The sequence below is a fragment of the Lissotriton vulgaris genome, chromosome 3_1 (assembly GCF_964263255.1).
Source record: "Lissotriton vulgaris chromosome 3_1, aLisVul1.2, whole genome shotgun sequence".
In the NCBI taxonomy this organism is placed as follows: Eukaryota; Metazoa; Chordata; class Amphibia; order Caudata; family Salamandridae; genus Lissotriton; species Lissotriton vulgaris.
In genome coordinates, this window is record NC_141689.1 from 1139958177 (window position 1) to 1139975710 (window position 17534).

The 17534-nt window shown below is 47.5% G+C and overlaps 1 protein-coding gene across 1 annotated transcript in view; it reads right to left on the reverse strand.

Annotated features, from left to right (window-relative positions):
• The window catches only part of FAM13A (family with sequence similarity 13 member A), a 1072469-nt gene that overhangs the window by 81421 nt on the left and 973514 nt on the right, over nucleotides 1-17534 (reverse strand). Inside the window, exon 22 of the mRNA XM_086961617.1 lies at nucleotides 1227-1322. Within this exon, the coding sequence (XP_086817743.1) occupies nucleotides 1227-1322 (96 nt within the window). The remainder of the gene's footprint in view (nucleotides 1-1226; nucleotides 1323-17534) is intronic.

Consider the following 17534-nt stretch of genomic DNA (forward strand, 5'->3'; position numbering starts at 1 on the left):
CCATTTCTGGGACGCTTTACTTCGACTACGATTCACAGATTGTTCTTCAAATAAATCACAACATTTCATCATGGTGCCTCCGTTGTTGTACGCTGACTGTAAACCCCAATGGATGAAGCCAAACTTTAAGTTCAGTGAGTAAAACAATGGCATTAGTTGTGTGGAAAAAAACATCTGTTGGTCAATAGTCTTGGGAGTTAGTCCATCTCTCGTTACTATTTTAAAAGAACTGGGAATGTTGCGAGCATTAAAAGATATTCCAATTTTACATCTCTCCCAGTGGTTTCATTAACTAATTACAATGACAGAAGCGTGTCCATCTTACTAGTTCAGATAAAGCATGACAGTATGCTGTTATCTTAATCACCATTGAATGATAATTTGTGTAAATATCTTGGGTGTTAAGAGAACTGACACACTATAGCAGACAAATATTTGCAGGGCGTTCTGCTTCTTGAACAACCGGTCATAACTTGTGGTGGAGCTTTGAATGAGTCAAGAATCAATATTTCAGTTAAATCGATGGTGGTAAGCATCAGAAGATGCACAAACAGAGCTACAACTCACTCTCAGGAACATCTATTTCCCACCATCTTAGAAACATCCATTGATTTATTATTTTAGACTGGGAAAAACAGTTTATTCGACTATGAGACTCATACCAGTGTTTGCAAGCAGTTGATGGAATAACTTCTGAAGGGCCTGCTTTATGTAATAATTCAACACCAGCTTGTGCCAAGGAGCACTTTGATCCACAGGATATTTGAGAGTAAGAAACAAACATAACTCTCAACTGATAGAAAAACTGTCCGTGGAGGAGACAGACTGGTAAATTACATCTTCAGATCAGCCACAAACAACAATCACGTTGAGACATGAATTATAGAAGTTACATCCTTGAGAATGCTAATACTCCCTTCTTGGATGCAATGGGGACACAAACCCATCTTATAATAATGCAAAACCGTAGGTTTTCTATTTCACATTGGGATTTATTTCCCAGTTGTATTGCTCAAAGGCAATGAGCCATAAAACATGGGTGCATTCTCTTTCTATACATAATAAATGGCATTTTGCATTGGTATGAGGCTAAAGAAGGGATAATGGCAACTGTATAAGTGGTATCTCCTCATCTCTATACTTAATAAATGAGATATCTGTGAGCTAACAAGTTTGAAAAACGACATAGGGGATAATGCATAAAATAACTGAAAAGTCAAACTCACAATGACAGGAATGGTGCTCGCTCGGTACAGAATTTGTTTGACTAGTCGGTATCTGTCATACAAAGGCTTCATCACCTGCCTTTCGATCTTTGTTACCTAGGAAAACACAAGAGAGGGTGTTTAATATTAATACACGGATCAGCAGATAACCATGTCTGTCAATAATGTTTCATTTCTTCAACAGACTTCTTGGCTGAACAATAGATAACCTGGTTACCTAGAAAAGGACATAGAGATTGTTCAGCAGCCAATTTCTCAGAAACACATACCTGCCTGTCCGTCCTACTAACAATGTGTTTCTTTTCACTGCAGGGCCAGTGACTCCATGCAACTGAGACACCTGAATGGAGGATCAGAACATGATCTACCTGAGATGGGATGGAAGCTTTAGTGAGTGCACAACTGGTCATAAAACATGGGTATTCTCTATAGACCCCTGGCAGCCAAGTACTTCAATAAATATTTTAAAAGAAAATTTACATTATTTTGCATTTCAGGGCTATCCTGTTTAGCAACATCTGTTGCCATATCAAGGGTATCAGTACAATATCCATATTAGATCTATTAAGCCTTACAGCAATAATCTGACAGCAGTTAACCCTTGAAGTGAACTGAATTATAAAATTGTTTCTGTCAAAGATAATAAATATTTAGGTGCAATCTGAGAACAGGTCTAAAATAATTAGCACGTAATTGTTAATTACCAAACCGAAGGCATTAAATAATGGTCTATTCGCTCAATGGAGAGAGGAGGAAGCATGGAGGGTGTATCTGTGTGTGTGCATGTGTGTTGGGGGAGGGGTGTGGTAGAGTCGACTACACTGATCAGTAACAAGACCACTAGAATATCCGGGGGCGGGGGTAGGTGTTATGGTTAGGTGCAGGAAATGGGATTATTAATTGAGGCAAGTGACTAGCCACCTCAAGGAATAATCACAACTCTTGTCAGATTAATCCTTAAAGTGACACTGCGATGTCAAATAGGGTGCTTAGAGCAGCCACCCTTCCTATTCTGGGAAGTTCAAAGGAGTCCTTCTCTGTCTATTCATGTCAGCCTATTGTTTGCTCTTGGGACACACTTCACACCTTTTTCAGAACAATTCAAATGGTAATTATTAGCTGGCCGAAGTGGGAGAGCAAATGCAAATTTAGCCATTAGAAATTTCAGGTAAACTATAACTTTCTAAAAGAGACCTTTCCTTAATATCATTAAAAATCCAACTTCACTATTGAATTTGATTTTTAACAACTTTTCAAAATAGCTAATCAATTATTTTTCTAGCTAGTTTAATTCCTGAGATAAAGTATTAGAATGTTTATCTGTACTGTGGTTTCCTACATATGACAGCTAGGCCTGCAACAGTGAAAAAAAATGGTAGTTACTGTAAGAGAATTTGAACATTACATTTCTACATGCCCTACTTTAAAATACCATACACCCTGCCTTGTTAGCAACAAGGCCTATATAGGGGTGACTCGTTAATATTTAAAAGCGAGATTTGGCCTGTTAAAACAGGTTATTTTGACAGGTCGAACTGCAGTTTTGCCTCTACAACACTAGTAGGCATGAAGCCATATTTCACACTGTCACTGTACTGAACGGCACAACAGGTGTTGCAGACTACTAGTGACATGCAACTTACAGGCTGGGTAAGCTTTGTAACATATATCAGGGACCTACAGCTAAGTTAACCATACCAATTTGGATAATGACAATTCATCCACGTTTGAAGGGGGGAGTACACACACTTACTACTGGTTAAAAGTGGTAAAGTGAGCAGAGTTCTAAAACCAGCAAAAAAATATAGAGTCCTGCAAAAGACGGAAAATACAGGGTGAACGTACAGAAAAGGTGGATTTCCTTAACTGCATTTTAACCTAAGTTGCCTGTGTTGAATAAGTAAAATTAAGAAAGACTAAGGACCTAACAAAAGCTTCCCCATAATCACAAGACTGCATGACAATGTTGATATAGTGACACATAAGAACAATTGTTACTTACCTGTAAACAGGTGGTTCTCCAGTATTGGTGTCTTTCATAGATTCACATGCTTGAATATTCCCCGTCGTCGGAGTGGGAGTCCCACGGTAAATAAAATAGCAATAAATACTAAATATATAATAATATATAATAAATATATATATACATAATAAGGAAAAACCCAAAAAATGCATACAAGAAGCATCTGGTACCTAACCAAAAAGTTCCACATAGGAATGCATGGGAATATAAAAGTTCCAATACAGCCTATCCTTGTCATTATGTTAGTCCAAACTGCAGCCAATCAGGCGCCAGCAGCCCTCTAGAACCTTCTCCTCAGAGCTCAAGCCCTCAGATTTTCGTAGCACAAGAGTGACCACAGAGTCTATGAGGAGAAGAGAGCCTCTGAGGGGAGGATGGGAGGGTCGCATGTGAATCTATGAAAGACACCAATACTGGAGAACCACCTGTTTACAGGTAAGTAACAATTGTTCTTCTCCAGTATTGGGGTGTCTTTCATAGATTCACATGCTTGAATATAGAATAGTTAGCAGTCCGTATCCCAACACAAAGTTTCCAGAATGCCATGTATAAACAAAAGGTTGGAATCTACAGGTGTAATAACCCATGCCATAGAAGTTATACAACTATATGTATACATAGAGAAGACATGCATAAGACTGGAAACTATTAGGAGGAGGGTAGAACAGAGGCTCACCTTATTGAAAAAGATTACAGAGCACAGCTTGTCCCACTGGGGTATCTCCTTCAGCCATGGCACCCAGATTGTAGTGCTTTGTGAACGTGTGCCTGCTGGACCACGTGGCTGCTCTGCAAATCTGATGCAATGGAACTCCGGCAAAGAGTGCAGTCGAAGAGGCCATAGACCTGGTAGAGTGGGCCCGTACTGCAGTCTGTAAAGGCTTTCCCGCCTTCTGATGGCAGAAAGCAATCGCCGAAGCAACCCAGCGGGCTACTGTAGGTTTGGTGACTGGTCGCCCTTTTTGAAAGCGGCCATAGGCCACAAAGAGCTGCTCCGATTTTCGGAACTGGGCTGTTCTGCTGATGTAAAACTTTAAACATCTTCTAATGTCCAAAGAGTGCAAGCGTTGTTCCGCAGGAGATTGCGGGTTGGCAAAGAAAGACTTCAGTATAACAGGCTCATTAATATGGAAGTCTGAAGGCACTTTTGGAAGACAAGTAGGGTTAGTGCGTAAAAGCACAGAATCCGGTTTAAACTGTAGAAATGGTGGTTTGATCGTGAATGCATGCATATCACTCACTCGACGTGAAGACGTCAAAGCAAGTAAAAGCGCGACCTTCCAGGTGACATACTTGAGGCCTGCCTTATGGATTGGTTCAAAAGGTGCAGTCATTAATTGTGATAGGACAATGTTGAGGCGCCACTCGGGAGGGGGACGCCGAACTGGAGGAAAAGTCCGAAGAAGTCCCTTGAAAAATTGACGTACTAACCTGGATGAACATAGGGAGGCGGAGCCATCATGGCGGAAGCGTGATATTGCCGCCAGAAATACTCTTAAAGTAGAATGTGACAAACCCGACTGAGCCAGTTGGAGAAAGAAAGGGAGGAGCTCAGCGGGCGTGGCACGCAAAGGATGTACTCCGGCGTCCGCACACCAGTGGCAAAAGCGTTTCCATTTCAACTTATAGGTCTTTATAGTTGATGGAGCCCTGGCCTGAGCAAGGATGTTACGACACTCCTGAGGGATGGTTAGATGTGCAAATTCACAGTGTTCAGGTTCCAGGCTGACAAGCTCAGGGAAGAGGGGTCTGGATGGTAGATTTGACCCCTGTTCATGGAGAGAAGATCCATTCGAGGATGAAGAAGAATGGGTTTGCATTGAGACAGGAGTAGCAGCTCTGAGAACCACGCCTGTTGTGGCCACCTGGGAGCAATCAGAAGGATGTGGCAGGGTTCCCTCCGAATCTTCCAAAGTACTCGTGGCACTAGAGGGATCGGAGGAAAGGCGTAGACGAAGAGATTCGACCAATCCATCAAAAGGGCATTGCCTTGGGATCCTTTGTGGGGATGCCAGCTTGCGTAAGCGGGGCATTTGCGGTTCTCTGGAGCTGCAAAGAGGTCGATTTCCGGAAATCCCCAACGACGAAAGACCATATCGAGTGTTGGCTGGTGGAGTTCCCACTCGTGGTTGGATGATCTGGATCTGCTTAGGGAATCCGCCAGAAGGTTGGACAACCCTGGAAGATGAACTGCGGTGATTGTGATTTGATGATTGATGGACCAGTCCCAAATCACCTCTGCCAGGCGGGATAACACCGGACACCTTGTTCCGCCCTGCTTGTTTATATAACGCATGCAGGTTGTGTTGTCCGTCTGTATGAGAACCGACTCCCCTTGCAGCACTGGTTGAAACGATTTCAGGGCCAAAAAGATAGCCATGAGCTCCAATTTGTTGATGTGCCAGGTCTTTTAATGCAAAGTCCATTTCCCCTTGATGGAAAGGTCTTGGAGGTGAGCTCCCCAGCCCTCCAGGGATGCATCCGTCGTTAAAGTTAGATCCGGGGTGTTGAACAGAAAGGACGTGCCTGCCGCTAGCTGGTGTGGTTGTGCCCACCATATGAGCGCTTTCTTCATGGGAACGGTGATGGAAACCTGATCGTTGAAGGAACCTGTGACTTGACGCCACTGTTAGTCCAGAGCCTGTTGGATAGGTCGTGCTCGTAGTCGGCAATGAGGGACAAGAGCGATGCACGACGAAGCCATCCCTAGAAAGGACTTCAACAAACGGACTGAAGCGCACTTCTTTGCCAGAAGTAGCGAAACTAGTCGGAGAATCCTTTGCTGACGTTCCCGGGAGACAAACGCCTTTGCTAGTTTGGTGTCCAGCGTTGCTCCTAGGAAATCCTTGCAAGTTGTTGGCTGCAATTGAGATTTCTCCAGATTGATGGACAGACCCAAGGAACGGAATACTGTCTGACAAATGGAAGTATGGTGTTGGAATTGTGAGCGGGATTGCGATTTCAGGAGGCAGTCGTCGAGATATGGGAATATCTGGATGCCTTGGAGACGAAGAAAGGCCATGACCGGAGCCAACATCTTTGTAAAGACTCGGGGGGCCGACCGGAGGCCAAATGGAAGGACCTTGAATTGGAAATGAAGGTGCCCCACCTTGAAGCGCAGGAACTTTCGATGACCTGCGAGAATTGGGACATGGAAGTAAGCGTCTCGGAGATCGATGGTTGTCATGAAATCTCCGACTGAGAGTAAACGCAAGATTTCTGTAAGCGTTAGCATACGGAAGGTCTGATCCTTGAGATAGTGATTGAGTGCTCTCAAGTCCAGTATGGGTCTCCATTCTCCGTTCTTCTTGACGACAAGGAAAAAACGGGAGTAAAACCCCTTCCCTCTCTGAGACTTTGGTACTACTTCCACCGCACCCTTTTGAATGAGAAGGCGAACTTGATGAAATAGTTCCTTGAGGTGCGGAGGTGGCGGTCCGGAAGGTGGCGTTGGAGGAGGTACCTCGACAAATTCCAATGCATGGCCTTTTTTCACAATGTCGAGTGCCCAACGGTCCGTAGTAATGGAGGACCATTGAGAACCAAACAGAGAGATTTGACCTCCAATTCTCCGTTCGACAGACAAGTCATTGACGTTTGTTGGATTGTCCCCTGAAAGTGGACTTTCCTCTGTAATTTCTGGCAGGTTGCTGACGGGAAGACTGTTGACAGTTACCGGTGAAACGTTGGTTACCTTGGTTAAAGGACCGATATTGACTGCTTCCTCCACGAAAAGTGGATGTAGTGCCACGTCCTCGAGCACCCCGAAAGGGCTGCTTCTTAAATTGAAGGGTACCCAAAGCACGTGCAGTGTCCGTGTCCTTTTTTATGGATTGTAGCGCTTCATCAATATGCGCTCCAAATAATGACTCGCCGTCATATGGCATATCCAGGATTCTTGTCTGAACTTCCTGTCGAAACGAAGTTGAGCGTAGCCAACCTTGTCGACGCAGGACGGCCGCTCCAGCGAGTTGGCGAAAACCAGTGCAGGCCACATCCACTGCACAATCAATGAGTTCCTCTGCAGTTCTTTCTCCTTCTTGCAGAATTTTCTGTGCTTCTGCCTTGGAAGCATCCGGGAGTAATGCCACATAGGCGGACATATCAGCCCAAGCCTGACGGTCATAACGACCTAAGATAGCCATAGTGTTAGCTACTCGAACCGTTGTAGAGGACATGGAGGAAAATTTACGCCCAATAGCATCTAGGCGACAGCCTTCTCGGTCTAGAGGAGCGGTGATTGTAGACGCTGGATTCTTCGAACCTCTTTGAGCTGCCTGCGTGACAACAGAATCGGGCTTAGGTTGACCTGTAAGGCATGCTGGAGATCCTACAGGCGCCTTGTATTTCTTTTCCAACCTCGGCAGTTGTGCTGGTAAAGAGTTAGGCGTTTTCATTAATTTGACCCCTTCAGTCCAGATGAAGTTTATAATTGGGACTGTGTGTATCTGTTTCAATGGTTGGTTCTTGAAATCATATAGGAAGCAATCTTCCTCTCTGTGGGCTCGTGGTAATTTGAACCGTTGCGTCGCCCTGTCCATTAATTGGTGGAAGCCTGCAATATCCACTGGAGGAGAATCCCCTGGTGGCACCTGAGAAGGGGATGGTGTCTGAGCACGATAGTCATACCACTCCGCTAAATGTTCTTCACCATCCTCATCCACATCAGAAACTTCTCCATCCTCACGCTCTGGAGGATTCTCGTCATCATCATCATCTGGATAAATGGTTGTGTGAACTCGAACTGATGTACTCCTGTTAACAGTAACAGGCGGCGCCGGTTGCGGAGGAGCCAGTGCTGGCTCCGTAACTGGGTTCAACACCGATGGGACAGCGGTAACCTGTGGAGATGGTGGGAAACGCCGATTGTAATCTTCCAACATACTTTGGAGGTTCGATATCATTGACATAGGCAACATCGCAGCTGGTACTTGAGGGTGAGTTGCTTGATGTTGGCCATACTGATCCTCTTCGTCGTTACTGAATTCTTGGCATTTAATGTTCAAGTCCGAAAGACTTTGAGCTTGGTCATCAGACTCTTGATCTGAATCAGTAGCAAACAAAGGAGATGGAGGATTAATCATTTCTCCTTCTGTAAAAGTCCCGAACTGGACAGATTTGCTGGACTGTAGAGTCAATAAAGGCATTGAAGCAAATGAAGAGGCTGGCGTGGAAACTGTGTCCTGCGTATGCGTCGATGGCATGACATCAGTCGTCTTCTGCGAGGGAACTGTCTTGGATGCCGTCGCCGACGAGGAGACCGTAGACGGAGTAATCTTCATGGGCATCGTCGTCGTCGTCGACGGAACCTTCACTTTCAATGTCTTTGTCGACGGAGCCGTCGTCGACGGAACGGTCGTCGACGGAGCGGTCATCGATGGAGCGGTCGTCGACGGAGCGGTCGACGACGGGACAGATGGAACAGGTCCTCTCGTCGACGGGACAGACGTCGACGGTGCGCTCGTCGTCGAGGGCGTAGACGGACCCAGAGTCTTCGATCCTCTAGTCGACGACGACCGGGTCGTCGACGAGTGAACTCTCTTCGTCGACGAAGATGAAATTGGAATCAAAGAAGAAACGGTCTTAGAACTGAGAACCACTCTCATCGACGACGAAGACGTCGACACCGAAGCCGACGACGATCCAGAGGCCAGCGTCGTCGTGACTGTCGTCGTCGATTTTGATCCAGAGACAGCCATTCTCGTCGACGGAGCTGAAACTACCGTCGTCGACGGAAAATCCGTTTTCTTCACAGAAAAACTGGAATTTGAAGCAGAAGGAGCCTGAGAGCTAAGTCTCGTGGGCCCAGACGTGGTAGGTAATGGTGAAGACACCGCAGGGGTCAAAGCGAGGGATAGTTTCCTCTTTTTAAGAAATGGGGAAGGCACCTCCTGCACACTACCACGCTTAGAAGCTGCTTTAGAACGGCCTGACACAAGACTTTCAGCATCAGAAAGTATATTGTCCTTGTCCTTCAGCCTTTGAAGCCAAACTAGTAAGCGGCCTTCTCTGTCCTTAAGAGTTTTCTCTGAGAATTTTTTACAGAGCTTACAGGTTCCCACTTCATGGTCCGGGTAAAGGCAGTAAATACACTTACTGTGTGGGTCGTCATGAAATAATCTCAGCTTTCCACAGGATGAACAAGCTCTGAAGAGAGACTTCTTACTTGAAGACATTGTGGAGAAACTGGAAACACTTGAAGAGAAGAAAACTGAGCAGAGCTCAGGGAGACTCCCTTACACACGACGTGCGGTAGAAAATCTGAGGGCTTGAGCTCTGAGGAGAAGGTTCTAGAGGGCTGCTGGCGCCTGATTGGCTGCAGTTTGGACTAACATAATGACAAGGATAGGCTGCATTGGAACTTTTATATTCCCATGCATTCCTATGTGGAACTTTTTGGTTAGGTACCAGATGCTTCTTGTATGCATTTTTTGGGTTTTTCCTTATTATGTATATATATATTTATTATATATTATTATATATTTAGTATTTATTGCTAATTTATTTACCGTGGGACTCCCACTCCGACGACGGGGAATATTCAAGCATGTGAATCTATGAAAGACACCCCAATACTGGAGAAATGCTGCTTTTTCCCTGAATGCCAGCAGGTGTTCGCCCTTCCAGAACGTGTCAAGAATAGTCAGGAAGTCAGATCAGATCAGAATACGTTTTATTCGATTTAAAAAGTTGTTAAACCATAAAAGCACAAAACATAATAAGAAATAAAAACGTACATTTCATGTATATATACAGAATAAGAATTCAAGCGATGTTTTAAGAAAAGATGGGACCATCCATTGTCAGCCGTTGTCTGACCACCCCTTTCAAGTATTTAACAATGTGATCAATCACGGATCTGTCATTCAGATATTGGAACTTTAGAAGGGCGGGACGGCATTGTCTTAAGCCATAACTCATTAAAATTGGTAAAATCCATTTTTTCCTGGGCATAGAATAAAACTTGCAAAAAAACATAACATGAATTGTCGTCTGAGCAGAGATGTTATCACATGGGCATAAACATAAGGTGCGGGACGAAATGCGTTACTTACCTGTAACAGCAGTTATCCAGTATTGGTGTCTTTCATAGATTCACATGCCTGAATCATTCCCCGTCGTCGAGACGGGAGCCTCCGGTAAATAAAAAAGTAATGTCCATAGACATACATAGAGAGAAAGGGTCCAAGGGTCTCCCCTTAGAAGCCTTTCCTTGTCCTCATGTAAAAAGGACCAAACTCTCACAGTCAGCCAATCAGCTCCGACCTCCCTCTAGAACCTTCCTGGGAGGAGCCTCAGTCCCTCAGATTTTCGTACGCACCCAGCTAGGTTGGCGTAATATAGTCCTAGAGGGAAGTGAGTCCTTCCAGGGGAGGCGGGAGGGTTGCATGTGAATCTATGAAAGACACCAATACTGGATAACTGCTGTTACAGGTAAGTAACGCATTTCTTATCCAGTATTAGGGGTGTCTTTCATAGATTCACATGCCTGAATCAGAATAGCTAGCAATCATAGTAGCACATTTGTAAAACAGAGTTGCTCTGCCGTCATGGTAGATAATGCATAAAATATCATACAATAAGAGACAGCATAGACAGAATATCATCAGAGCAATAATGTGCATACCTGGAAGGCGGGATGTAGGAAGGCTCACCTTACTGAAAGAGATGGCGAAGCACCGCCTGGCCCACTGCCGCATCCTTCTGGAGTTCGATATCCAGGCAGTAGTGTCTGGAGAAAGTATGCGGTGACTTCCAAGTCGCCGCTCTGCAGATGTCCAGGATCGGCACTCCAGCGAACAGTGCTGCTGACGTGGACATCGCTCTGGTCGAGTGAGCCAGAACACGGTCATTCAAAGGCCGGCCGGCCTTGTCGTGGCAGAATGAAATCGCCGAGGAGATCCATCTGGAGATGCTTTGCTTCGTGAGGGGCATGCCCATTCGTGGTCTGCTGGATGCCACGAACAGCTGTGAGGATTTCCTGAGAGCCTTAGTCTTGTCAAGGTAGAACTTTAGGCACCTCATAAGGTCCAAAGAATGCAGCGACCTTTCCGCTGATGTGGAAGGGTTGGCGAAGAAGGACCTAAGGACTATTGGTTCGTTGAGATGAAAGTCCGAAGGTACTTTTGGAATGAACTTAGGGTTTGGTCGCAGTATCACCCTGTCATGTCTGAATTGCATATATGGTTCCTGAATGGACAAGGCTTGCAGCTCGCTAACCCTTCTGGCCGAAGTTAGAGCGAGCAAGAGCGCTGTTTTCCATGAGATGTGTTTAAGAGAAGCCCGGTGAATGGGCTCAAACGGGTGACGCATGAGCTGGTTGAGTACCAGGTTAAGCTGCCATGTGGGAGGTACTTTCCGAGGCCTCGGAAAGGATCTGTATAGCCCTTTGAGGAATTGCTTGACTAACCGACTAGACCACAGAGAAGGTCCTGTGACCGTTCTGGTGAACCTCGAGATTGCTGCCAGGTGAACCTTGATGGACGCATGCGCCAGTCCCGACTGGGCCAAATGCAGGAGGTATGGTAATATCTGTCCAGGTGTGATGGCGAGGGGCCGTAGGCCTTGGTCTGAACACCAAATGCAGAACCTCTTCCATTTGAGACAGTAGGTCTTGTTCGTACTGTCTGCCCTTGCTTTGGCTAGTACATCCCTGCAGTCTTGTGGGATATTCAGGCCACCGAACTCTCTGTGCTCAGGAGCCAGGCTGATAATTTGAGCGATTGGAGGTTCGGGTGCTGGACTTGCCCGTTGGACATCGTCAGAAGGGCCGGGTGTTGGTTCAGGCGAATCGGTGATCTGATGGAGAGTCGAAGCAGATCCGAGAACCAGTGTTGCCTCGGCCAGAACGGGGCAATCAGGATCAGGGTACATGGTTCCACTTTCATCTTCCTGAGGAGCCGTGGGATCATCGGGAATGGAGGAAAGGCGTATGCAAAGGCGCTGTACCATCCGATGGAAAATGCATTTCCTAGTGATCCTTGTTGGGGATGCCAACTTGCGTAGCTTGGGCATTTGGCGTTCCTCTTGGTGGCAAAGAGGTCGATGTTTGGGACTCCCCAAAGAGAGAAGATGTGAGCGAGGGCGCTGTCTGATAGTTCCCACTCGTGGGAGAGGGACTTTTGCCTGCTCAGGGCGTCCGCGATGGTATTGTCCTTTCCCGGGACATATTCCGCTTTGAGTTGGATTTCGTGCAGCACTAGCCAGTTCCAGATCCTTTGCGATTCGCGTGAGAGAGAGAGAGCGAACGCGTTCCCCCTTGTTTGTTTAGATAGTGCATCGTCGTGGTGTTGTCTGTCCTGACGAGCACTGGGGATTTCTGGATGCGGGGCAAGAAGGCTTGGAGAGCTAGATACACGGCTCTTAGCTCCAAGAGGTTTATATGGAGCGATTGCTCTTGAGAGTCCCATTTGCCGCTGATCTGTAGGTCCTGGAGCACCGCGCCCCATCCCTCTAGGGAGGCGTCTGTTGTTATCACCAGCGGTGATGCTGGAAGGAGAAACGGTAAGCCCACAGTTAGATTCCGGCGACGTGTCCACCATTGCAGAGCTTTGGAAATTTTCGGTGTGATCCGAATGATGTCTTCGAAGGAGCCGGTGCTTTGAGTCCATTGGCTCGCGAGTGCCTCCTGCAAGGGCCGCATTCTGAGCCTGCAGTGCGGGATGAGAAGTATGCAGGAAGACATCATCCCCAGGAGGGAGGTGTAAGTCCGAACTTTCAGGTGCGTTGTCGTTGCCACAGCCGTGGCCAGAGATAATATCTTGTCTGTCCTCTCTTTCGAGGGGAAGGCTCTTGTGCACTCTGTGTCCAACGTGGCCCCTAGGAAGGTAATCTTCGTTGCGGGGACCATGCAGGATTTTTTGAGATTGAGCGTCAATCCCAGATTTTGAAAGAGATTGGTGCAGGCGTTGGAGGATGTGATTGCGTCTCCAGGTGAGGGTGCTTTCACCAGCCAGTCGTCTAGGTAGGGGAAGACCTGGTGGCCCAGTTGACGCAGGAAGGCTGCCACTGGCGCAAGGCATTTCGTGAAAATGCGCGGCGCGGACTTGAGGCCGAACGGCAGGACTTTGAACTGATAGTGACGGCCCGCCACCTCGAATCTTAGGAATTTCCGGTGATTTCTGAGGATGGGGATGTGGTAGTATGCATCCTGGAGATCCAGTGATACCATGAAATCTCCTTCTTCTAGAATGCCCAGGATTTCTTGAATCGTCACCATCCTGAACGATTGGCTCCGCAGGAAGGTGTTGAGTGCCCGGAGATCCAGGATGGGCCTCCACTTGTTTTCTTTTTGTTGTACAAGAAAGAAGTGGGAGTAAAATCCTTTCCCCTTTGAGTGTGCCGGAACCTTTTCGATTGCTCCTTTTTGTAGCATTGTCGAAAGCTCCTTCAGAAGCAGGCGTGGGTGTTTGTGTGTCCGTCTGCGTGGAGGGGTATTGGGAGGGATGGAGGTGAATTCGAGAGAGTGGCCGAATCGAATAATTTGAAGAACCCACCGGTCCGTGGTGATGTACTGCCAATTGTTGAGGAAACGGGTCAGCTTTCCTCCAATTTGAAAGGATGGAGAGGGTGTTTGGACTGGCTGGAGTAGTCGGTCACTGGCGGCCGCCAGCGCCCCTCTTGGTATTTTTACCTCTGTAGGTCGATCTTCCAAATGAAGACTGTCGGCCTTGCTGTTGTTTGTTTTGGTACTGGCCTTTGTGATTATATGAGAACGAGGACCTGTTCTGATATGAGCCTCGATAGGAGGACTGACCTCTGGGCCTGCTGCCCGGAAAGGACTGGTTTCTAGACTGCAGAGTGCCCAGTGCCCTTGCCGTGTCTGTGTCCTTCTTAATGGCCTGCAGAGCCTCGTCGATTTTTTCTCCAAACAGGTGCTGGCCGTCGAAGGGCATGTCCAGAACCTTTGCTTGGACTTCCTGGCGGAATGAAGTCGCTCTTAGCCATCCTTGTCGTCTCAGTACAGCAGCTCCCGCGAGTTGACGGAAGCCTGTCATGGCTGTGTCGATAGCACAGTCTATGAGTTCCGCTGCAGAAGATTGACCTTCCACGAGGAGCGCTTTCACCTCACCCTGGACTTTGTCAGGTAGTTCCTTCACGTAAGGGGCAATGTCCTCCCACAGCTGGCGATTGTAACGCCCCAACAAGGCAATGGAGTTGGCCACCTTGATGGACATGGCCGATGTGGATGTGAAACGTTTTCCAATCGTGTCAAGTTTCCTGCCCTCCTTGTCCGGGGGAGCGGACAGCGGTGAGGAAGGGTTGCAGGAGTGTTTCTGGGCCGCTTGCGTCACTACCGAGTCCGGTTTGGGGTGACCATTGAGGCAAGCCGCCGCAGTGAGTGGCGCTCTGTATTTCTTATCTAGGCGTGGGACCACCGCCGGCACAGAAGCAGGAGTTAGCATTAACTTCTTTCCTTGTTCCCACAAAAATTCTATGATTGGAACAGCTTTTGCGGATTTTTGAGTCTGTTCCTTAAAGTCGTGCAGGAAACAGTCTGTTTCTGTGGATTCCACCACCATGTGGAATCTCTTCGCTGCTCTCTCCACAAGCTTGTGGAAGCCGGCAATGTCCACCGGGGGGGAGTCCGCTTGACGTGGTTGTGGTGAAGCTGGGGATGATGCTATATATTCATCCTCATCATCCTGGTCTGAGTGGTCCGAGTGTACCTCCTGGACCTCTCCTTCCTCCAGTTCTTCCTCCTCCTCCTCATCGTCCGAAGAGACCACCACCTGAGGCTGGATGTCATGGTGGGTTTGATGGTGAAGCTGAGTTTGTTTTGGTGCGGACACCTGTACGTGGACTGAAGGTGTCTGAATCCCCTTGTCCTCTGGCGCGGGACTCTTAGGCGCTTCACCGCCTCTGTCCGCCTCCGGAAAGCGTTGCTTATAGTCTTGCACAAGGAATCGTAAGTCATCAACCAGGGCCGCTGGTAAGCATATCATGGGGGTGACTTCTGTGCGGACACTGGTATGGACGGAGTGTTCCTGATAGGTGAAGTCTTCCAGTTCCTCATCAGTGCTTTGGCATTTTATGTGAAGGTCTGAGACCGAAGTTGCGGGATCCAGATGGTCATCCTCTTCGGATTCCTCGCTTTGGAAAATTTCTTGAGGTGGTTGTTTTTCCACTTTGCTTGGAGACGTCGTTTCCGGGGTAATTTGTGGTTTGTATGGTTTGCCAGACTGCATGGCAGAGCCTGTCGTCGTCAAGGGGACCGTTGACGGTGGCAGCATCAGGGTTGGTGCCTCTACCAGTTTCGATTTTTTCCATGGCTCCTGCAGTGCTCCCTTCGACGACGAGTCGTCCGTCGACGGTGTCGTCGTCGAGTCCGTCGTCGACGGAGTCTTCGGTGCCGTCGTCGAGCCCTTCGTCGACGGGGTCTTCGTCGACGGGGTCATCGACGACGAGCCTTTCGTCGACGGAGTCGTCGACGAGGGGGAGTGGACGATGGGATCTTGGTCGTCGACGACTGCGAAGTCGTCGTCGACGTCTTCGCCGACGGTGCCTTCGTAGACGATATCCTCGTCGACGAGTCTCTCGTCGACACTCTCGTCGTCGACGGTTTCGACGACGATGGGCTCGTCGCTGACGACGGCGTCGTCGACGGTGTAGTCTTCGTTGTCGACATGGTCTTCGTCGTCGACGACGATTTTAGGAGAATAATGGAAGAAACAGGTCTACCTGAAGATGAGGAGGACGTAGTCGTCGTCGTCGACGCTGAGGGCGACGACGCTGATGTGGTAGACACTGTGGTTGTGACTGAGGTAGTCCTCTGGGCTTGTCTAGAGGACGGAGCAGGCCTTTTGAAAGTTTTATCCTCCTTAGCAGACACAGAAGATGACGCAGATCTCGCCTCTGAAGACTTTTTGTGGGTCTTCGTAGGAGGAGTGTCTGAGGGGCCCGCGGAAGCTTCCCTAGGCCTCTTTTTTGAGACAGCAGAGGTCCTGGAAACACTGCTCACAGAGGAGTCCAGATTGTCTCTGTCCTTAAGCCTGTCCAACCAAATCAGAAGGCGACCTTCCCTGTCTCTCACGGTCTTTTTTGGAAAAGACCTACAGATTTTGCATTTGTCCGAATTATGGTCCGGGTAAAGGCAATACAAGCACAGGTCGTGCTGATCATCCACATGTATTCTTTTCTAGCTACAGGAAGAGCAGGCCCTGAACAGGGCTTTCTTCTTTGAGTCAGACATGGAAGAAGCAGTAGAAAAACACACTTACTGTCAGGACAGTGTGGTGAAGAAGTCCTTGAAGAGTTTTGAGGGTTCAGAGAACACTTTCAAAGAAAGTTTGATGAATTTAGGGTAATCCTGAGGAGAGCTCAGGCTGGAGACTCCCTAGCACAACGTGCGGTAGAAAATCTGAGGGACTGAGGCTCCTCCCAGGAAGGTTCTAGAGGGAGGTCGGAGCTGATTGGCTGACTGTGAGATTTTGGTCCTTTTTACATAAGGACAAGGAAAGGCTACTAAGGGGAGACCCTTGGACCCTTTCTCTCTATGTATGTCTATGGACATTACTTTTTTATTTACCGGAGGCTCCCGTCTCGACGACGGGGAATGATTCAGGCATGTGAATCTATGAAAGACACCCCTAATACTGGATAACAGTCGTTAATTTTTGGGAAGGTAACCCTAGTGTGAAAGATGCCAAGGCGTAGGCGGGTCAATAGCAATCTATCATAGCTCCTGCAGTATTCAATAGTCAGGAAGTCAGCAGTGACACTTGCACTGATGAAGGATAGGAGAACTATGTGAAAGTCCTGGATAAATTGAGTGGTGTACTTTAATGAGCTAGGCAGCATATAGAAATTATATGGCTAGAGAAATAAATATTATTTCAAGGACAGAGGGAACGTTGAGAGGAAAGAATTCTTGCATTTTAATAACTAGATGGAACTTAAGGGGGAGTAATTTAAACTGCATGTCCCTGTGTTGCCACTGCATGACAGATACTGAAACTTTTCATACGTCAGGGATATTAAAATTACGAGAGACATAGATAGTCACATGCTGCCCACAAGACTTTTTTTCATCCCTGGACAGTATCTGCCTTAAAGTCAGTAGTGAAGCTTTTTTTTACTGTGCTCTGTTATGTACAATGTAGTCTAGCCTGTGCGGTGCTCATGACGGGACCAGCTCGCCATAACGGCTCTGCTCCGCCCACGCACGCTTGATTCCCCGCCTGTGCGGCTGAATTAATCAGTGGGTGGGGTCGTGACGAGACCAGCTCGTCATGAGCTCAGCTCCACCGTGACTCATGACGAGCTGGTCTCGTCACACGAACCGA